General features: G+C 40.4%; 1 protein-coding gene across 1 annotated transcript in view; it reads right to left on the bottom strand.

Annotated features, from left to right (window-relative positions):
* Positions 1-24470, bottom strand: part of tenm4 (teneurin transmembrane protein 4) — a 1643409-nt gene that overhangs the window by 266423 nt on the left and 1352516 nt on the right. Inside the window, exons 9-11 of the mRNA XM_059964502.1 lie at positions 11786-12041; positions 10597-10692; positions 6143-6381 (exon numbers count right to left, since the gene is read on the bottom strand). Coding sequence (XP_059820485.1) covers positions 6143-6381; positions 10597-10692; positions 11786-12041 — 591 coding nt within the window. The remainder of the gene's footprint in view (positions 1-6142; positions 6382-10596; positions 10693-11785; positions 12042-24470) is intronic.

A 24470-nucleotide genomic window follows, 5' to 3' on the forward strand; every position in this document is an offset into this window, starting at 1 on the left:
ACCCAGCACATCGTAAAGAAAAAAGCTGAAATAGACAAGCTACCGGGCTTCCGCTGCATCCTGCATGCTTCGCGGCCCGGTATCAGTCCGTGGCCCAGAGGTTGGGGACCACTGCTTTACAAAACCGTAATGTTCATTAAATCAGCTGAAATTGTCATCATGAAACATTCACTGTCATTTGACATTCATGAAGCTTTTCATACTCTAATAAAAAAAACACAAGCAACTCCTTTGTTCTAATCAATGGCCAAGTTTACTTAGGCGGCGTGGTAGGGCAGTGTTTACCACAACACTTTGTAGACCACCGCTGTCTGTAAGGAGTTCATATGGTCTCCCTGTGACATGTAAATTTCCCCCCACAGTCCAAAGGTGTACCAGTAGGTCGGCTAATTGATCATTGTAAACTGTTGCATGATCAGGTTAGGGTTAAATCAGTGATTGCTGGGCGTTGTGGCTTGCAGGGCCAGAGGGGCCTATTCCGCGATGTATCCCAATAAACAACCAACTATCAAACTACTTGCAGTTTCCTGTGCTCATGGGTTTATTTTACAAAAGCATAATTCAATCACGGAGGATTTTGTTCTTTGCAGCAACACTGTTAATAGGCTTTCTTACACTTAGAGCCTGACCACAGACAGCTTTTGAAGAAAGGTCTATATTTTAACTCCAGTATTCACTTCAGCTAATAATGACGTTGAACATATTGGCTTCAGAATGCTTCTACTCAACCATGCCAGGAAGATTAAATATTTTAAACAGAAAACTAACAACACCAGCAGTCATAAACACAGAATGTCCTGCAGGTGTTGGACATCTTGGAGCAATACACACAAAACACTAGAGGAATTCAGTAAGTCAGGCAGCATCTGTGGAGGGGAATAAACAGTTGAAGTTTCCAGCAGAGACCTTTAATCAGGACTGGGAAGGAAGGGGGCATAAGCCAGAATAAGGTGGGGGAGGGGTGAGACTGAGTGAGGGGGAAAGTAGGTGGGTGGGGGAAGGAGACAAAGTAAGAAGCTGGAAGGGGAGAGATAAAGGGAAAAAGGTAGAATCTGATAGGAGAAGACGGTGGACCATGGAAGAAAGGGAAGGAAGAGGGGAATCAGAGGGAGGTGATGGGCAGGTGAGGAGACGAGAATGGGGATTTGAAAAAGAGAAAATGTGGGAGGGGAGAAAGAGTACTGGAAGTTGGAGGAATCAATGTTGCATGCTACCCAGACAGAATGAGGTATTGTTCCTCCAACCTGAGATTGACCTAAATATGGCAGCAGAGGAAGCCATGGGCAGACTAGTTAGAATGAGAATGGGAAGTAGAATTAAAATGGATGACCACCGGGACATCCTGCTTTTTGCAGCAGAAGGTGCTTGACAAAGAGTTCTCCCAATCTGCACTCCACTGATGTCGAGGAAGTCACACTGGGAACACTGGTTACAACAGGTGACCCCCAACAGACTCACAGGTGAAGTATTGCTTACTTGGAAGGATAGCTTGGGACTCTGATTGATGGTGAGAGTAGAGTGGGGGACACATGTACCACCTGTCACATTTGCCGGGTTGAATGCCAAGAGGGAGATCAATGGGGAGGGATGGGTCGGAGTCCCATAGGGAGCAATCCCTATAGAAACTGGAGGGGGGGAGGGAGGGGGAAGAATTGCTAGGATTCGGTTAGAGATAGTGGAAATTACGGCAAATAACATGATGAATTTGGAGGCTTGCAGAGTGGTAGTGAAGGACTGAGGAACACTATTGTTGGTATAACAGTAGAAATGCAGGAAATATAGAATACTTGCAGTCTTTTATGAAGACTTTTTAAACTTTGCATTGGAAATTTAGATCTGCTATCGATCCACTAAGAACACCTCAGCTGTCACCAGTTAATGGGTTAACTTTTTTCTATTACTTGGGTCTTTTCCTTTCCCTTCAGTCTGAGCAGAAGGCTATTCTTAGATGCACTTCACATGGACTGTGCAATATAACATTGTGATTAACATTTTTCTCTCACTGAAGATGCAAGCAATGATGCTTCATTATTAATCAACAGACGTTTGTGCTATAATGATAGGTAGCGTGAAAGTGGTTCGAAAATGCAGAAGTAGCAGTAATGAAAATGGATAATCAGATCCAAAAGGTGTCAATTTATTCGGGGATGCTGAAAGGGCATGTAAAATCTACAGGTTAGGAGGGAGACATAAGAGGCAGCAGATGCTAGAATCTGAAGCAAAAAAAAAGACAAGAAGCTGGAGGAACTCAGCAGGTTAGGCAGCAGCTGTGGAGGGAAATGGACAAACCGTTTCTGATTGAGACTCTGCAGAGGAGAAACAGCCAGTTTTACATGCTGAAGGGAAGGGGTGAAATAGGAGAAGGAAAGCAATAGGTGATCCAGGTGAGGAGGGGTGATAGGTGATAGTGGAAATAGTGACAGAAGCTGATGGAGGAGTAGATGGGTGGAGGAGACAAAGGGCTGAAGAATGGAAACACGCAGTCCACTCTATGGTGATGGTTTTAAGACTGGAATACTGAGCGGGAAGGAGAAACAATTTACAGACATGGAGAGCCAAAGAGACAAATGCAAGTTGATGACCTTCTAAGTCATTGTAATTATTGTAATTTTTTTAAAAACCTACAGCACAATACAGGTTGTTCTGCCCACAAAGCTGTGCCGAACACATCCTTACCTTAGAAATTACCTAGGGTTACCCATAGCCCCCTATTTTTCTGAGCCCTATGTATCTATCCTGGAGTCTCTTAAACAACCCTATCGTATCCGTCGCCAGCAGCCTGTAATTAATTTTAAAAATGTGTACAAAACAGAAATTCCCACATAATTAAAAACATAATGAATTTTCCCTCTCAAATCTATCAAGATTTGTGGAAACTGTAGTTACAGCAGCCATATTTTTTGACACCAGTGTCAATCTCTAGCCTTGTGCTGACCTACCGACACACTCTCTCACACACCAGCTTATTGAGAGTCTTTCTCACACACTAGCTAACAGATCAGTACTCTCTCACTCACTGACATTCACTCCTCACACTGACATTTTTCCTCACACAGCTTTATGTATTTTCCCATTTCTGTTGCAATTTATGTATTTGTGATACAAGATCAGTTTTCCTAAGTCTATTAGCACAGCCTGACTTTCTGGCCACGTCCCTTAGTCCTGCAATTCATTATTTTTATGTTTCTCTGTATTTTTCCTGGATGTCTTCCACAATTTATTTCCATTAAAGTCCTGACCTCACTCTATTAGAGATAATCTTTTAGTCCTGTCCATCACTACCCCACACTTTAATTAAATATTCTCTCTTAACCAATTCTGATGAGGAGCTTGGACTTGAAAAATGAATACTCTATTCCTTTCCTCAGATGATGCCCAATCTACTTACTGTTTCCAGGATGTTTTTGCTTTTATATCTCTTATAAACTGACAACATCACTTTCTCACACACAGACTCTCTTTCCCCCCTTCCCACCTGCACAGACTCTTAGCACACACATACACCGACTCCCTGTTGCACACGGTCTCTCTCACACACACTCATATAGATAGTGACTCGCCTATATGATGGGAACTTTCTGCTTGGCTGCACCAGGATGGCATTTAGATGTGCATTCTCTCATCCTGACTGGCTCTCAGCAGGAGCCACTATACAAGCTGTCAAATGGTTTTTAAAAGAATAAAGTCCGTTCCTCCCCACTACTGCCTGAAATGAATATATATCCATTAACTTAAAAATAAATTCCCAAATGAAAAGTTAAAGTTTCTTTTAAGTAATTTTGTCTGACTTATTCACAATTTATTTGCATTATATATTGAAGTTCATTCTGCAATTTAAGCAGGTTCTTATAAATGAAGTCATCTTTTTTAAATTAGTTGCATTTGCTCACTCACACCCGACACTTAAAATAGTGTACTTCATGGTGTTGTCTTTTAAGAAATTGTAATTAATTATTTTATCATGTCATTGGCCCTGGATTTGAAAACTCATTTTAAATATGTTTGCAGTGGAACAGAAAGATTAATTTTAGTTTAATAATTTCAATGTTCCAATAATTATCTTGCTAGCATTGTTGGCACCTTTCCAATGACAATTTTGCTTAGACCCCTAGGTTAAGTTAGTTCTCAGATTACTTTCTTTCAAAAGAAAATACGCTTGGATCAGATTTAGCCACTTATTGATATACTGTATGACTTGTAATTTTGCTCTTTTTAAAATTGCCAACTATTTCCATATATGGAGAGTAATTAATGATTATCTCCAGCCCTTAACAAGATCATCAGTGACAAAAACTATTATGTGAAGTCGCACAATGAAAAGTTTGTCCAAAAGCATGGTCAAAGACCTGTGTGTTAGGGAGCATTGAAAAAGGCCGAGGAGCACTGAGAGGAAGGGGCAGAATTCCAGAGTTTAATGCCTTGGCAGCTAAAGAACTAAACACTGGAAATGAGGCTAAAGTTGGGGTTCGGAAAGAGCTTGGAATTAGAGAAGGACTGATATTTTGGAAATTATGAAATGGGAAAAAGTGAGAGGGAGGTGTGAGAATGTGAGGAGCTTGAAAACAAGGGTTGGCATTTTAAAACTGAGACACTATCTAACGAGGAGCTGGCAAAGGTTAGCAAGGTAAAGGGCAATGCTGAAGTGTTGGCATGGTGACAATACAGCAGAATTTTGGATAACTTTGGTGGCATTACCCAGAATCAGGCAACTGAGCAGAGGTACATTGGAGCAGCTTACACTGAGGATAACAAAGGATTCCGAGTCCTGATTAATCAAACTCAAGTTTGAAAAGTTGCACTTCAGTTTTCAACTTGAGCAAGATGATTATGTCAGTTTCTTGGGTAGCTTCAAATCAAGGATAAAAAGATACTAGTTTAATTTAGAAGGTTTTAGACTCTTTTGCAATTTTTCTAACTTTAAAGCCGAAGTGCTCTACTTTTTGGAATCACAGCAAGCAAAATCCATATTAATTTAACATTGTTATGAGTTAGTGTTGTAATGAACAACTAACTAATAAAAAAATGCTGTTTATCTTTCATCATGTGGCAACCACAGGCAGCCTTAGTGTCCTTTTTCTGATATTGCACATTTCTCAACAAAATGTTTTATGAAGGAAATATCTTCAATTTACTTTCTTCATGTGCTGGAGGGCTGAGTCCAACAATACAGTGAGCCCGCCAGTACCTTACCCAGTCTTTCTTCATGAGGGAGACGACAAAATGAGTGTAACAGGCTTTTCAATTATGATCATCATCACAGCACTTCTCATACGACTTATAAACTTTGTCAAGCAGCACAAGCTGCTTGAAAATGAGATGATTACAGATTTTCCTTTCATTAACTTGGTGTGGGGGACACTATAGTCTGTTGTAGCCTCCCAATTGCCATTTGGCTGAAATCAGACAAGAGAAATTTAACATGGCGTGCTGACTTGCTGTGCAAAATGAGGTGTTCTTGTCTGTTATCAATCTTTACACTGGTATGCAAAAGATTAAAACAGTCAAATCCCCCATTCCAATTTGCATTTTCCAATTGTAATAATAAAAAGGGAAGAAAATTACAGACCATACTGTGCAAAAGTCTTTGTCACATGTAAAAAAATTCTGAAAAGCCAAGATACTTTCAAAAGTAATGAAGTGATAAGTTTCTAAATATCAAAAAAATATTATGAAGAGCAATAAACAGTAAAAGCTAAATCAATCAATATTTGGTGTGACCACTCTTTGCCTTTACAACTGCATTAATTCTCCTAGGTATACTGTCATGCAGATTTAGAAGGAAAAACAGCTGGTAGGTTGTCCAAGCACCTTGGAGAACTTGCCACAGACTTTGGCTGTCTCGCTTGCTTCTGTCCCTCCAGGTAATCCCGGACAGCCTCAATGATGTTGAGACCTGTGGAGGCCGTACCATCTGAAACCATATAAAAAATCTAGGGTGCCTAACACTTCTGCACAGTACTGTTACTGCACTTATTTTAAAATATACAAGTAGAAATACATTAGAGAAAAGCTCAAGGTGATCACATGCTCAAAAGCAAAGAAATGGCTAATCACACCTTGAAGGAGACAACTGCACACAGAGTCAGAGTGTCTCCCACAGATTTTCTGCAGCTCCTCCCTGAAATATTTACAAAGAACTTACCAATGAAGTAGGCGAGTAGAATCACTAGTGTTACAGAAATGATGATGGCGCTCAAGGCTGTGCATTTCCAGTTACAGTACTTGTAGGGCTTTTTCAGACTGAAGACAGACTTTGTGAACGTGCTGCGGGGTAAGGGTCGAGGAGGAGGAGAGTACACAGTGCTCGAAGTGAGGGGGTAACCAGGTCCAGTTGTACAAAAAAGTGGAGAAGATCCAGTTCCAGGTTTAAATAAGAAGTGCCTAACAAATAAAGACAGATTACTTATCAGAGGCCTGACCATCACTGCTCACAGTCACTTAGTTGCCCTGTTTAATTACTCTAACTTGTTCTTTTAGTCACATTTAAAATAATAGGAGATTCTCAACAGATATACAACATGTAATGACATAGGACTGGATTACATTACTCAGTAAATCAAAACAATTACATGATTTAGCTTCTGAGTTTCACTCTAATGTATATTTTCCAACAATGACAGAACTTGAGAGTATTAGCTCTCCACTCCCTAGATCTGCATAAACCCAGTTTTGCTGTCATTTGGTGAAACCTTTTGGGCATTTTCTATTGCAAGAGTGATTACATTCAGCAGCTTAATATTGATTTGATAAGCAGTAAATTGCATTTTATATATGAAATCATCTCACATTTGACCCACCTAATGACTTACATGTTTTCAGAATGTCTCAAAGCAATGCATAAAGAATTAACTATTTTTGAATCTGAGTCACATTTTACAAATGCTTATGTGGGATTGCTGCCTGTGGTCATGTACTTACTCATTTTGGATGACGAGCGACAATTTTGTTGGCCTCATAATTTCCTGAATGCAAATAATATGACCTCAGCAGCAGCAGCCATCCTGGCAGCTAGTGACTTGGCACTATTCCCAAAACACAGATGAAAGTTTTGACAGGTGGAAAAGACAAGAGGTACTGTGAAGGCTGCAAGTGATTTTTATGGTTTCTCAGTGTCTTTTGTATTCAGTAGCTCTTAATAAAAATAATGTAATTAATTAAGAAATATAAAACTAATGGGAAATAAGTAAATTAAAACAATAATTAGAAAAGCTAAATCAACGTAACATAATTTTAAGGAGATAAAATTTAATAACAAAAATTTTCTACTTTACCACCTTCATGTAACCTAATGCCACTCTCAGATCCCAAGGCAATTCTGCAACTTAGCACTGGGAATTGTCAGGAAGATTGGGTTTTGGTGCTGGATTCCATGTGGAATCCACTGGCAGGTTTGCATTTGGAACTGTGGCCATTAGCCAACAGGATCCAGCCGAGCTACACAATAGGCAGCAGATTGTCAACTGCCTCTTCCATGTGAAATGTTGCCTATTAAAGGTGTTAAGTTATTGTAAAGGCTTTTCTTACCAGTTCTGTGACCCTTGATGTTACAAACCAACCAATAACAAAAAATAAAGCACGAGTCATGGAAGAGGTGCTTTAAATCAAGTTGCATATTCTTTCCTATGAGGGGATATAGATCTAATAGAACATAAAAGAGTATCAATGTATTAATTGCTGAGTGGGATTAGCACAGAAACTCTTTAATTGATATAGTTCGAGGTTCTCTTTGATCAGTGTTCATTAAAATATACAAGTGATCGCATTCTTCAAGGTCTTAGATGCTTACATCCACAAAATATTAAGAAAACTTTTTTTTCCTTCAGGAGTGAAGCACAGCATAATTTTTTCCCTTCACGTTTTTACTGAATACAGAGTGCAGTGCAGCTCTTCAACATCACTGTATTAACTTTAGTAATCAAGCCAAAGAAAGATGTTCCCCCAAAATGATTATTTGTGGTTCCACTGGAATCGGTGTCAAGTTAATGTTTGCTTTAAGAGTGGTGCAACCAGCTTTGATTTTCGGATTCCATGAACAAAAGACACTGAATGACTAACTTCTTTTTCTAATACAGGTGCAAGAAAAATATTTAAAATACACAGTTCCCTGGTGACCTAGTCCTGAGTAGAACCTGCAGCTCTGTGAGGGAATATCTGATTGGCACTGTTTCCACAGTAAAGTGAACTAATGTTTCCCTTTTCAGGAGGAAAAGTACAATGACTGTTGCTAACCATTTTAAGTAATACAAAAATTGAGCTTCACGTGGCTTGGCAAAACATTTTGCCTCAGTGGTTGTCTTTAGTAACAGACAAACTCTTTCATCTTGGCACATTCTGGACACAACACCAAAATTGGCAATTCCTGATTTGCAGTATTCCTTTCAAATTGCTCAGGCAATTTTAGATAATCATTCTACATATGAACCTCACCAGTCCTTTTGTTGCCTAGCAGTATCAATCCTATAGTCAGTTTGTCTTTAAGAATCTATCCATTCACACATTCTTCTTTTTGTCTCGTCCTCCCTCCTCCCTTTTCTACACAACTTAAAGTGTGTTCTAACTGTACCCATTCTCAGTTCTTACTCTAATTCATTCACCTGAAATGTTAAATCTTTTGTTCTCCACTGATGCCTTCTGCTCTGTGAATATTTTCAGCCATGTCTGTTGCTATTTTAGATCTCCTACATCCATGGTATTCTGCTCAATTTCTGTTTAAAGAAATCTGTCTTATCACCATTGCTTGGGTATTTCCTTTAACAAATGATAACAGTTCTCTAATTTTGCACTCCTGGCATCTAGTTTGCTGTTATAAGACCTCACCACAGAAACTTCTAAAGAGCACTAGAACAGGCTAATGGTTGGAAGAGGTTTCTACAACTTACTCCTCGTCTTAGAGTCATAGGGCACTACAGCACAGAAGCAGGTCCTCTGACCCATCTAATCCATGCTAAACTATTGTTCTGCCTAGTCCCATTGAATTCACCTGGACCATAGCCTTCCTTCCTTCTCAGGGTAAGATCATCTGATAGGAAAAAAGAACTAGCACTGATGAAATACTTCTCTCTTATTCATACATGCTACAGCAAGGCAAGTATTTATTATCTAACAACAACTAACAGTTGGTGTAAAAGGAATACTGAACACTCTTATACAACATATAGAAGGAACTGTTATTTATTTCTATGTAGGATGTTCCTATACTTCTAATATTTTAAAATTTACATAAAATTGATATGTATTAGAAATCAAATTCAGATGGCAGACTCTTCTGCAAATATACAAAGAAGAAAATTAGTGGTTTGGAACATATTCAAATGAGAAAGTAATTGTCTGGTTAGAATATGTATCGGTTGATTACAGCAGGGTGGCATCAGAAAGTGAAGAGTGAGTATTACAGCATGAATCACTACTTCAGCTTCAAAGTTAACACAACACTATTGTACTAATAAAATGACTTATATGCAAATAGTAGCTTTCAGATGTAAAATTTCAATTAGTGGCAAATGAGTGGACCAGAAGTACAATGAATGCTGTATGCATTCTCCCATGTAAAATGAATTAGGAGTGAAGGTACAAGCAAATAGAAGTGCATTCAAAGGGTAGCTTATTAACAAATAGCAGTTTTTATGAAAACAGCTATTGAAAAAATCTGAAATTTGGAATATATAATCAGTGGTAAGTGACTGTAAAAGAGACAAAAAATCCTGCAGCAGATTTCAATAAACCGTTCAGGAAATAGAGAATAATGGAGACTTAAAATAAAAGCCATAACTTATTCTAGGGGCTCAGAAAATGTCATAAAACCACAGGGGTAAAGCTTGAGTGCTTTACAACAGCCATCCAATCTGCAGTTTCATTAGTTTCAGGAATTTTATGAGCCTCTTTTAGACATTTTATGCAAATATGAAAGCTAGTATCCAGTGTAAAGTAACTGCAACAATAGTTCCAAAAAAAATGACTTCAATGTCAACGAAGGGGATTGAGCCGGATCGCACTAAGGTTTGCCTGACTGTTTCATAGGAGCTCCGTTCAATTGCAATTTGTATTTTTGGAACGCTTCAAATATAGTCATGGAAAATAGATAATGTCAGCAAAATTGGGTTATAAAATTAATTGGAATAATATTTAGCAGAAGTAATATTACAATCAGGACAAATTGACTATTTTTTTTCTAGTGATGTTCTCAACTTTATAATTAGAAATATATTATGGTAGTTATAAGTCCAGAGCAGTTCCAGAGTAAAAACTAATACCCACAATTTCAATTCCTTACTGCAGTTGCAGAAAAGACAATGAATAAATCAGTAAAACATAGACATTCACTGAATGCAACTAATAATAATAAATCTGTAAAATATAGAAATTCTCTGAACAAATTTAATTATTACTCAGAGAAGACTGATTCTAGATATTAGATTTGATGTGATAAAATACTAAAATCACAAAAGCTTTTGCTTTCAATGAAGTAATGACCTAAGGTACCAGCAACTTTTTTCATTGGTTAACAGAGAGATTACTCTACAAACTTGAAGCTGGTCTTTGTAAGACAGGAAGAACTGAGCACAGAAGTCAGCACACCCAGCAAGAAGCATCACCTACCCATCATTGTAACCTTCATGTCGAGCAGGAGTAAAAACGTCCATCTCAATTAGGTTGTCCTGCAAACTCTCTAGGAATGTCTGCTTTGCTACATTTCTACATTCAGATGGAAAAATGAATGAAGCCAATGAGCTGCATATGAATAAAATTGTGAATGGAGACAGCAAAAATTAAAAACAACAAAATGGCTGAAAACATAAAAGCAGACATCAGTGCTATGACAGGAATAGAAGCGGCAGAGAAATTACTGATGTCCTATTTAAATTATGATATTCAAATCAGCATTTTTATAGTTTTACGGTATAACGTAAAATGGTGCAGATAAAATTACATTACATGAATGAACCCTGAACCCACCATCATTTACCTGGAGTTTCTGCAATGGTTTCTGTCCAAAATATAAAAAAATCAATAAAAGAAATGAAAAAATATAGCTGAATTTGGAATTAAACAAAACATTACCATTTCTGCTGGAGTTTCTGCCTACTTTCACACAGCTTCAACCCGGTTTACAAAAGTGATCACATCATGAGGTCTTCATAATGGGTTATCACTGATTCTGTCTGTATGGGGCCATATATCACGCTCCGATCCAAACTGCAGGCATAAAGACTATCAGGGTCACTTTTATCCATCATTAACGATAGCTGGCTGCAGCTAGCAATTAATTGAAATCTCACTCGGGTCCATTTCTAAGGCTGCAGTGATAATTATTTTAATTTATTTTAATATCCATTTAATTGAGTTCAAGTTGAGACCACTGATTGTGAGGCTGATCTTTTAAATACAGAAATTACTTGAACTCATTTTCAATTTAAATCAGTCACTTTCAGGATCAATAAACCATGTTCTAATCAATAATCAATTACTATTGATAAGGTTGCTCATGCAACTATTACGGAAGGTTTTATGCTGATGAGTTTGCAGGGAAACTTTACAAAACCAGTATGATGTCCATCTAGCATATTCCTTGAGCATTATTCTGACCACATCCAGCAGAAACTCCAGGTCATTATGTTCGTGTAAAGTATCAATTATACAATCATATTCTGCTTTTTTTAATATTGTAATTTAAACATACTGTAAGAAACATGATATAGAAAGATTTCATATTGTTTACATATTTTCATTACGAGGTTTACACAATATCGATGGTAAACTACCCCAAGTTATTGACGAGGAGGCTTACCTGGTCTCCAAGGGGATGTTACTGTTAAGAAGCCAGTTGTCCTGCATGTGGACAGGTTGCTGTATGCTGGGAGGCGGTTCCGGAGGGGGTGGGAGATCAGCTGGACTGGGGCTGGGATTACTATGTGGGGTGAAGTTCCCTCTATTTAAGGAGTTCACTGAAGAGGCGTGCGGCTGGTTGAGCGAATGGGGATGTGATGTTGGAGGAGGGGGCGTTCTGAGCATTGAGTGATTCTGAGAAACGTTGGTCGAAGCTTCTGAAAGAAACAACAGCAGACAGATAATTAGAGATAGTTATAGTAAAACAATTACCCTGCAGCCACCAAAATCTCTGTAAATACTTCTACTTCTACAAAGAATTGAAGTTAATATCTTTGCCATTGTTTAAATATCTCAATTAATAGATTAAGAATTATTAAATTGCTATTGAATGTGACATTTGCTGCTGTGAATAAATTCATTGCTCCTCGCAATCCACCTTTTAATGATCTTGCACTTAATTGCTTACCCGTACTGCACTGAACTCTGTAGTACTTACATCTTATTCTACATTAAGGTACTGCTTTACCTTGTTCCACTTCAACATATCGTGTAATGCTTTGATCTGTATGAACAGCGAGCACTCAAGCTTTTCACAGCATCTCAGCAACATCGGACAATAACAAACCAATTCAACTTAATTCCACGATTCAAGTTCCCAACTCAATTTCTGTCTTGGGGAGGAGAAAAGGAAGTTGATAGAGGACAGGGAGTTAAGTGAAGAAAACAGAGAAGAGGTAGCAAAATGCCATATGACAGGCCAGAATGATCATATATCTAATAATTTACAATGCCCACGGCATCATGACAGAAACAAATGTGTAATATGTAAACTGGCATGAGTCCATTTATCTTTCAAATAAATCCAGCATTCCTAATAAACGTTATGCAGATTCCAAAACAGCAGAATGAAAACTAGGGCAGAAAAGCCTGTTACGACTGTGCCCCAACTCTGAGGGGCCGAAGGATACAAAGTAGCCCCCTCCTTTCTGAGAATCACAAGATCACTATTAATTCAGGTCAGGAGACCTAGGAAATGAGAGAGAGACGTTTGGAATGTGTCCTGGCCTCCGCGATACAAAGCCACGGATAACGGCCATTGTCCCTTGGAGACGGAATTGTGTATTGAGTACTGTACTATTCATTGAAGCCCTCAGGGAATGATCAGAGGGGGCTGGTTGAGGGATTGCATCATCCCAACCTGATTGACATCTGAGACCCCGTGAGTAAGGATAAAAGAGTGTCTGGGGAACAACCCCTTTAGACGCACCAGGAGAAACGCTAGAAATCCCGTGACAGCGTTTAATAGCGACAGCCTGTGGGGCCCGCGTGCGTCCTTTCCCGTTGCCTGGGTTTGGTGGGACTGACCACGGAAGAACGGCTTAGCAAAAAGGAAAAGGACACCAACGACATTTCGAAGGATCGACATCATAAAAAAGGAAACTGGCAAGTTCCAAAATCTCTCTCTTGACTCCAACCAAAGGCTGCAGCCTGAATGAACTAAAGTGACTTTTATATTTCCATCGGACAATACATTATCCCCTAGACAACGATATTTCTTATTGATTATTATTATACCCGCACCTTTTGATCTAGAATTGACAACGTATAGTATCTGTATGTTTGCACTGATGTTATTTTTGTGTATTTTTACCAATAAATACTGTTAAAATAGGACCATCAGACTTCAATGGACCTCTCTATCTTTGCTGGTAAGTTACCCAGTTACGGGGTACGTAACAAGCCTCATGTGAAAATTGTTGCAATCTCCTTGATGTGGAGAATGGGTACACCTCTCTAGTGTGTACTATACACTTGGGGTGCAGCACATCAAACCTGAGACGGATATATTCCAGACACAATGGTCAACAATCAACCAAGATTGATAGAGCAAAGAGGGTCCTGAATTACCTGTTAATGAGAATGGGGTCAGGTACAATACTGTGCAAAAGTCTAAGGCACATCTATGTAGCTAGAGTGCCGAAGACTTTTGAACAGCAATGTATTATTTTTATGTATTGCACTGAACAGCTGCTACACAAGCCACAATTCATGACATGGGCGAGTGATGCTGCATCTGATTCTGATATGAGTCTCTATTGTGGACTGAGAGTGGGGAGGGGAATCGTGGTTGGGTAAAGGGTGCTGGACAGGAGAGGGAGCAGGAAGTATCAGAGAGACATTCTGTAAAGATCAATAAACCGGTGGTTTGTAATCAAGTGACCAGTGTACACTCAGTCTCAGGGCTTGGTGTGTTTGCACCCACGGCACCCTCCACGCTTGGCTCTCCCTCTCTGCCATCTATCCCGCACCCCCCCCCCCCCCTCAGCACTTCACCCTCGCCCTTCACAACATCTTTTTCTCCCACCAGCTTCTCCACTTCACATTGACAAATACGGTACTGTGCAGGTCTGGGGCTGTATATACAGTACGTGCCTCAGGAGATTGTACTGCCCTGCATATTCTTCATTCGTAGGAGCTGGAAATGAGGCTACAGCAGAATCCTAGTAGTTACCCAAACCATTCCACGAATGCTGATAGTTCTTTTATAGGTTCTGAGACTTCCGCATTAAAAACTGTTTCAAGTGGGAAAGGAAACTAAAATATTCTGAATGTCACTGGCTGATGCCACTAACCTTGGTGTATTTCATCAGCTGAAGAAATAATTGTTTATAAGGGAATTAGATTTGAAATAATTTTAGAAAAATATGGCTATGAAAGTCTTAACATTACTTATTGCACAAACCACCAATGAACATAGAAGAAAAGAAATATGCTAATTTAAAATAATGAGAAAAACAGCAGAAACCATTGGATGCAACTACGTTAAATTCAGCTGCAACGTAATTACAAAACATAATAACTGACTTCAGTGCAAACTATCTGGGAATTTTACTTAATTATGGGCATCAGTTGATTAAAAGAGAAATTTCTGACAGAAGAATAAACTTATGCACATGTTCTGATAAAAGTGAAACATCACTGATGCTTCTCATCAGTAATGGATTGCAATTAGGTTTCTTCAAAGGAAGTGACACAAAAGGAAGAAAGGGGCAAAAAGAGCCCTTTACTAAGGGAACAGCTCAGGAGGAAGATAATAGGAATAAAATTGCCGATGGTAGAAAGCTGCTGGCACTCAATGCTGTCCGTATGCACCTGTCCATACCTAATGAAACTTTCCCTACACGGCAAGGGAAAAGCACTTTTCATTAACCCATAACATCAGCAAAGCTGTCAAAGCTGAGTGTTGCTCACAATCAAAACACTCAGATGTCAATACTCACAAATTGATAATACCAAATACAATTTGCTTTTACAACATTCACGTGAAAAATTTGGCACAAAATATATGCTTTTCGGCTTGCATTTCTTGATGCCTGCACAGATAATGCAACCTTGCATTACAGGAAATTGTGGTATAGACTTTTCTCTGGGAATGCAATTTGGGTATCGCCAGGATCCCCTGTGTAATGAAATATTTAATTTAAATTGTAATTACTTTATTTTTGCAAAATGTGAGAAATAGTTTGATTTCACTTTAAACATTAAAATAATTTAACTAAAACAACTTTAAGTAATTACAGTCGGCCCTCTTTATCCGTGGGGGATTGGTTCCAGTGGTCTTTAGGTCCAAGCGGAACCCCGAACTGTATTTAACCTGTCTCAGTACAGTGGTCTTTAGGATTCGGTGCAGCTCTGAATCTGCAGCGTTTCTGTTCACGAAAATAATCATGATCGCGATTGAAAATACAGTGGGAGTAATAAAGCGATCGGAAAGCGGTGAAATGCCATCGGTCATTGTAAAAGCGTTAGGCTGCGGCTGGTCAATGATCGGAACAATTTTAATGGAGCATGTGAAAGGCCCTGCCCTGATGAAAGCTACAATTATTACTAAGCAATGCAGTGGTTTGATCATTGAAATATGTATGTTTCTTAAGTGTTTTATATGCAGAGAAAGGTAAAATATGTACTATATACTAAGAAAAATGTTTGACTGACGCTAAATAATACCGGATCTACCTGTTCCGACTTCAAATCTGACTTAAAGACAGACTCAGGAACGGAACTCGTTCATAACCCAGAGACTGCCTGTACTTTTAAGTCATTTCTAGATTACTTATAATACCTAATACAATGTAAATGCTATGTAAAATAGTTGTTATACTGTATCATTTAGGGAATAATGACAAGAAAAAATAGTCTGTACATGCTCAAACAACAAGTGCTGGAGAGAGAACTTCCGGGTTTTCCCAATTCGCGGTTGATTGAATCCGTGCATGCGGAATCCGCAGATGACGAGGGCGAAAGGGCGAACTGTAGTACTTCATCCAAAGCAGCCATTTCTCTCCATTCAAATGACCAGAGGTGTATCATTTTGTTTGGTCTGCTTTGGTGTAGGTTACAGGAGTGGATTCCCCAAATGATGGGAAATTTCCATCAAATTCTGCTCTGCTGGTGATGGCGCGCAGCACTGGAGCATCTTTGGGAATTCTGTGGCACATACTAGTTTGGGACTCTGGGATTTTCATTGTGTAAGCAATCACAGGAGTTCCAAACTTCTTGGCACTTAGAAACATAGAAACAGAGAAAACCTACAGCACAATGCAGGCCCTTCGGCCCACAAAGCTGTGCCGAGCACTTATGCATGAAAACTGCAGAATTATAAGTTTAGCTACAGACCTGCTGGTATTTCCCAACAAAACCTGTGCCAAATTTGATAAATAGAAGAATTAAGTATTAGTGAAGTGAGACGTAACTAATATTAGTTGAAGTTAACAAAGATTGGGCCTCATTCAATACCGTAACTCAGCACCAGTCACTGGCGCACAATCAGTGTTGTAGAATATAACTACTTCAATAGCAATTGATAGTTATGTAAAGATTAAAATATGATTGCATTAAATAGTACTTCACCTCTTTTTTTTGGTATGTGGAGTGCTGCTTGTCACTAGGTCTTGGATGTTATCCTACTCTCTCTCATTTGCTGCTGAAATGACTGTACTGGTACCAGAAATCAAAGGGCATATACTAACCTCTCTTTACTTTTTGACAGGTGAGAAATCACAGATACACCATTGAGGTTCTTCTTATTTATAATAATAGTTTGTGTCCGTGTGATTAGCACTTGACTGTCAAGTATGACATATCCGAATCATGATTCACATGGACACAAGTTGAAACTCATTGTACTGCACTTATGTAGATAACGGAATTGCAGATTAATTGCAATTTGTTCAGTGCAGTGTCTCTGTTAACATAATAGTTAAATTGTAAAAAATGCATCACTGGGAATGGAGATTGGGCTAGATCTTCCATTTCCATGACCGCACCAACCCGCAGAAATATCCTCATGGAAGTCCCACTGTTTAGACCTGTGGCTTGAAGCCTGCAGTGGCAATTTACCTTATTCCAGCTTCTTCTGCTGCTAACTGTGTCAGCTGTTGGAAGACACTGACGCTCACAAAGATTCAGTAAAAGCGATTGCTTTGACAACTGATAAGCACATTGGTGGGTATCCCTGCCTGTCAAAGCCTTCTGTTACTGCAGCAGACTGCCCATATCCGTAGGCTGGGCTTGGCCTAGGCCAGGACTCTGCCACTCTGAAGCTCTGGGACCCAGAGTAATCAATCAGGACTGTTTAATGTCATTTCCAGTACACAACTATAAAGGAGAGCAAAATAATTGTAACTCCGGAACTGATGCCGCATATAAAAAGTGCATTAGGATAGAAACATAATAATAAAAAACTGCAAAAATGTAAATACATTAGATAGGATATGGACATTGATTGTATGCCCATAAAGTGGTGCTGGGTACAGGAGTGTCTGCACATAAGTTGACTCTAGCAAGAAATAAGTCATGGTGGGTTGTGAGTGGAGGTGTTGGTCAGTCTTACAGCTTGGGGAAAGTAATTGTTTTTGAGTCGGTGGTTCAGGTGTGGATGTGAACCACTCCTGATGGGAGTCCATGAGCAGGGAGGTTGGGGTTCTTGGTGATATTGCTAGCCTTTCACTGGCATGGTGGTGTAGTGGTTAACACAACGCTTCACAGTACCAGCAGCCCAGGTTCTAATCCTCGCGTTTGTACGTTCTCCCTGTGACTGCATGGGTTTCCCTGGGTGCTCCAGTTACCTCCTACAGTCCTAGGATGCACAGATTTGTAGGTTAATTGGTGACTGTAAATTGTCCTGTGATTAGGCGAGGATTTGAATCATGGGATTGCTAGGCGGCGCAACTCGAAGGGATGACTCCCTGCAATAAATAAATTAATATAACCCTGATGGTTGGTGGGTGGGTTGGTGCCGGAGATGTGCTGGTCAGTTTTGACTACCTGTTGTAAAACTTTCCTGCCTGCCACAGTGCAGCTTCTGTCCTATACAGTGATGCAGCATGTTAGGATGCTCTCTACCGCATATCTGTAGAAGGTGCGTAGTCCAACTCTCTTCAGCCACCTCAGAAAGCACAGGCATGGTGAGCTTTCTTGATTGCGTAAGATGTGTTCTAGGACCATGAGAGATAATGTGAGATGTGCACCCTCAGGGGATTGAAACTGCTCACTGTTTCCATTTCTGTGCTGCCGATATAAAGAGTGAGGGTGTTCTGTGTTCTTTTGAAGCCGATAACCATCTCCTTTGTTTTCCTGACACTGAGGAGGAGGCGACATGCCTAGCACCAGGCCATGAGCTCCTCAACCTCTTCTCTGTAGCCACCTCATTGTCATTGGTGATGAGCCCCATAACAGTTGTGCCATCTGCAAACTTGGCACTGTGATCAGTTTATTGCTTATTGTTTATTTACTATATTTCTTGCATCTAAGCGAGTTAAAACTCTTTATCTTGCATCTCTGTTGCAATGTATAAGCAATAAAGATAGGAAATGTGGGAAGATATTGTCCAAACACTAGGATTGTATACATAAAAACACAAAATGCTGGCAGAACTCAGCAGGCCAGACAGCATCTATAGGAGGAGGTAGTGACGACGTTTCGGGCCGAAACCCTTCATCAGGAGTGAAGTAACATGGGATGGTTGAGGGGGGATAAAAAGTGGGGGGAGGGATGAAGTAGAGAGCTGGGAAGTGATCGGCTGGAGGGAAATGGGCTAGGGGGAAGGTGGAGAATTATGGGAAATAAAAGAGAAAGAAAGGTAGGGCTGGGGGGAGATTATAGTGAGGGGGGAAAAAGAGAGAGAAAGAGAACCAGACTAAAATTATAGATAGAGATGGGGTAAGGAGGGGGAGCAGGGGTATCAACGGAGGTCTGTGAGTTGAATGTTCATGTCGACAGGTAGGAGGCTACCTAAGCGGGAGATGAGGTGTTGCTCCATCAACCTGCGTGTGGCCTCATCTTGACGGTAGAGGAGGCCATGGACAGACATGTCGGAGTGGGAGTGGTCTGTGGAATTGATGTGTGTGGCCACAGGGAGATCCCGCCACTGCTGGAGGACTGAGCGCCGGTGTTCGGCGAAACGGTCTCCCAGCCTGCGGCGGGTCTCCCCAATGTATAAATTGCCACATCGGGAGCACCAGATACAGTATATCACCCCAGTTGACTCACAGGTGAAGTGGTGCCTCACCTGAAAGGACTGTCTGGGGCCTGGGATGGTGGTGGGGGAAGAAGTGTGGGAGCAGGTGTAGCACTTCTTCTGTTTGCAGGGATAAGTGCCCGGAGGGAGGTCAGTGGGGAGGGATGGGGGGGATGAATGGACAAGGGAGTAGCGTAGCAAGCGATCCCTGTGGAAAGCCGAGTGGGGGGGAGGGGAAGATGTGGCTGGTGGTGGGATCACGTAGGAGGTGGCAGAAGTTGCAGAGGATTATACGTTGGATCTGTAGGCTGGTAGGGTGATAGGTGAGAACCATGGGGACTCTATCCCTGGTGGGCTGGTGGGGAGATGGGGTGAGGGCAGAGGTGTGTGAAATACGGGAGACGCGATGGAGGGCAGAGTTGATAGTGGACGAAGGGAAGCCCCTTTCTTTAAAAAAGGAAGACATCTCCTTTGTCCTGGAATGAAAGGCCTCATCCTGAGAGCAGATGCGGCGGAGGCAGAGGAATTGAGAGAAAGGGATAGCATTTTTGCAGGAGACAGGCTGGGAGGAGGAATAGTCTAGGTAGCTGTGGGAGTCTGTAGGTTTGTAGTAGACATCGGTGGATAGGCTGTCCCCAGAGATAGAAACAGAAAGATCTAGAAAAGGGAGCTTGTATACATAACTGTTTTGTGTATATGAATGTACAGTCAGATCTGTAATCAGATCAATGTGTATTGATAAATCTGACGGCCTGGTGAACGAAGATATCCCAGAGCCTGCAGGTCCTGGTCTTAATACCATTTGCCAGCGGAAGCAGCTGAAACAGTTTGTGGTTGGACCAGCTGGAGTTCCTGATTATCATTCCGGCCCTTTTTACACACCTGCTGCTATAAATGTCCTGAAAAGAGGAAAGTTCACATCCTCTTGCTATCTGCACCACTCTCGGCAGTGCTCTGCAACTGATCAGCACTTGTCTGCATTTAGTTTCATCTGCCACTCTTCAGCCCATTTTTTCCAACTGATGAAGATCCCTCTGTGATCGCCTTAGTTGCATTTCACTACACATCCAATCTTGTCATCTGCAAATTTGCTGATCCAGTTAATCACATTATCATCCAGATCACTGACAAACTACAAAGGACCCAGCAAAGCAACAAAAGACTACCCTTAATCAGTCCACGTCTATCTAAATAGTTATATATCTCATCCCTTAGCATACCTTCCAATAAGTTTCCCACAACTGATGTCAGACACACTGGCCTATGATTTCCTGGTTCATGTTTGGAGCATTTTTAAAACAATGGAACAACATTGGCTATCCTTCAGTTCTCTGATACCTCTTCTATCGCAAAAGATGTTTTAAATATCTCTGCCAGCGCCCTGGCAATTTCTGTATTTGCCTCCTGTAGGGTCCGAGGGAACATCTTCTTAAGCCCTGGGGATTTATGCACCCTGATTTGCCTCAGGACAACAAACACCTCCTCCTCTGTAATCTGTACAGGGTCCATGAGGTTGATGCTGGTTTGCCTCACTTCAATAGACTGTGTCCACCTCCTGAGTAAATACAGCTGCAAAGAATTCGTTTAAGGTCTTCCCCATCTGATTTGGTTCCACACATGGATTACCATTCTGGTCTTCTAAAGGATCAGTTTTGTCCTTGCAATCCTTTTGCTTTTTAACATATAAGTAGAATTCCTTAGGATTCTCCTTCACCTTGTCTGTTGAGCAATTTCCAGCCTTCTTTTAGCCCTCCAGTTCTCTTTCATAAGTATTGTCTTGAATTTCTTGTACTCCACAAGCACCCATTTGTTACTATTGCCTATACTGTATCTGCTATGCACTTCCTATTTTCTCTCAACCCGGGCCTCTTGAAAACCAAGGTTCCCTACACTTGTTATCTTATCTTTTATTCTGACAGGCAGATACAACCATTGTATTCTCAAAATTTTGTTTCCAAAGGCCTCTCACTTTCCAAGTATACCTTTGCCAGAAAAAAGCCTGTCGCAATCCATAAATAACCATATAACCATTACACCACGGAAACAGGCCATTCGGCCCTTCTAGACTGTGCCAAACGTTTACTCTCACCCAGTCCCACTGACCTACACTCAGCCCATAATCCTCCACTCCTTTCCTGTCCATATACCTATCCAATTTTACTTTAAATGACAATACCGAACCTGCCTCTACCACTTCTACTGGAAGCTCATTCCATACAGCTTCCACACTCTCAGTAAAGAAATTCCCCCTCATGTTACCCTTAAACTTTTGCCCCCTAACTCTCAACTCTTGTCCTTTTGTTTGAATCTCCTCTACTCTCAATGGAAAAAGCATATCTATGTCAACTCTATCTATGCCCTTCATAATTTTAAATACCTCTATCAAGTCCCCCCTCAACCTTCTACGCTCCAAAGAATAAAGACCTAATTTGTTCAACCTTTCCTTGTAACTTAGGTGCTGATACCCAGGTAACATTCTAGTAAATCTTCTCTGTACTCTCTCTATTTTGTTGACATCTTTCCTATAATTCAGTGACCAGAACTGTACACAATACTCCAAATTTGGCCTTACTAATGCCTTGTACAATTTTAACATTACATCCCAACTCCTATACTCAATGCTCTGATTTATAAAGGCCAACATACCAAAAGCTTTCTTCACCACCCACATGAGATTCCACCTTCAGGAAACTATGCACCATTATTTCTAGATCACTCTGTCCTACTGCATTCCTCAATGCCCTACCATTTACCATGTATGCCCTATTTGGATTACTCCTACCAAAATATAGCACCTCACACTTATCAGCATTAAACTCCATCTGCCATCGTTCAGCCCACTCTTCTAACTGGCATAAATCTCTCTGCAAGCTTTGAAAACCTACTTCATTATCCACAATGCCACCTACCTTAGTATCATCTACATACTTACTAATCCAATTTACCACCCCATCATCCAGATCATTAATGTATATGACAAACAACATTGGACCCAATACGGATCCCTGAGGCACACCACTAGTCACTGGCCTCCAACCTGACAAACAGTTATCCACCACTACTCTCTGGCAACTCCCATCCAGCCACTGTTGAATCCATTTTACTACTTCAATACTAATACCTAATGATTGAACCTTCCTAACGAACCTTCCATGCGGAACCTTGTCAAAGGCCTTATTGAAGCCCATATAGATAACATCCACTGCTTTACCCTCGTCAACTTTCCTCATAATCTCTTCAAAAAATTCAATAAGATTTGTCAAACATGACCTTCCACGCACAAATCCATTTTGCCTGTTCTTAATCAGACCCTGTCTACCCAGACAGTTATATATACCATGTCTAAGTATACTTTCCATGAATTTACCCACCACTGACATCAAACTGACAGGCCTATAAATGCTAGGTTTACTCTTAGATCCCTTTTTAAACAATGGAACCACATGAGCAATACGCCAATCCTCCTGCATCATTCCCGTTTCTAATAACATTTGAAATATTTCTGTCAGAGACCCTGCTATTGCCACACTAACCTCCCTCAAGGTCCTATGGAATATCCTGTCAGGACCTGGAGATCTATCGGCTTTTATATTCCGTAAAAGCGCCAGTACTTCCTCCTCTTTAATTGTCATAGTTTCCATAACTTCCCTACTTGTTTCCCTTACCTTACACAATTCAATATCCTTCTCCTTAGTGAATACCAAAGAAAAGAAATTGTTCAAAATCTCCCCCATCTCTTTTGGCTCCACACACAGCTGTCCACTCTGATTCTCTAAGGGACCAATTTTATCCCTCACTATCCTTTTGCTATCAATATAACCGTAGAAACCCTTTGGATTTATTTTCACCTTGCTTGCCAAAACAACCTCCTATCTTCTTTTAGCTTTTCCAATTTCTTTCTTAAGATTCTTCTTACATTCTTTATATTCCTCGAGCTCCTCATTTTCTCCATGCTGCCTACACCTATTGTAGATATCTCTCTTTTTCCTAACCAAGTTTCCAATATCCCTTTAAAACCATGGATTTCTCAAACTTTTAACCTTTCCTTTCAACCTAACAGGAACATAAAGATTCTGTACCCTCAAAATTTCACCTCTAAATGACCGCCATTTCTCTATTACATCCTTCCCATAAAACAAATTGTCCCAATCCACTCCTTCCAAATCCTTTCGCATCTCCTCAAAGTTAGCCTTTCTCCAATCAAAAATCTCAACCCTGGGTCCAGTCCTATCCTTCTCCATAATTATATTGAAACTGATGGCATTGTGATCACTGGACCCGATGTGCTCCCCAACACATACCTCTGTCACCTGACCTATCTCATTCCCTAACAGGAAATCCAACACTGCCCCTTCTCTAGTCGGTACCTCTATGTTTTGCTGCAAAAAACTATCCTGCACACATTTTACAATCTCCAATCTATCCAGCCCTTTTACAGAATGGGCTTCCCAGTCTATGTGTGTAAAATTATAATCTCCCACAATCACAACCTTGTTTTTACTACAAATATCTGCTATCTCCTTGCAAATTTGCTCCTCCAATTCTCGCTCCCCATTATAATACACCCCTATAAGTGTTACTACACCTTTCCCATTCCTCAATTCCACCCAAATAGCCTCCCTTGATGAGCCCTCTAATCTATCCTGCCAGAGCACCACTGTATTATTTTCTCTGACAAGCAATGTAACACCTCCCCCTCTTGTCTCTCTGATTCTATTCACGCCTGAAGCAACAAAATCCAGGAATATTTAATTGCCAATCACACCCCTCCTGCAACCATGTTTCACTAATAGCTACAACATCATATTTCCAGGTATCAATCCATGCCCTAAGCTCATCCACCTTTCTTACAATGCTCCTAGCATTAAAATAAATGCATTTAAAAAATTCTCCACCTCTTACTCTCTGTTTATCTCTAACAGTACAGAAAACTTTACTGTCTTCTTTTTCTTCCTTCTCCCATACATCTGTTCCTACACTCTGGTTCCCCTCCCCCTTTGTATCTAGTTTAAATCCACTGGAGCCTCCACATTTGCCTGATCATTTCTGATACCATCAAAATTGGCCTTTCTCCAATTTAGAATTCCAACCTGCAGACCAACCTATCTTTTTGCTATTCAATTTG

Source organism: Hypanus sabinus, chromosome 3 (assembly GCF_030144855.1).
Source record: "Hypanus sabinus isolate sHypSab1 chromosome 3, sHypSab1.hap1, whole genome shotgun sequence".
Lineage (NCBI taxonomy): Eukaryota > Metazoa > Chordata > Chondrichthyes > Myliobatiformes > Dasyatidae > Hypanus > Hypanus sabinus.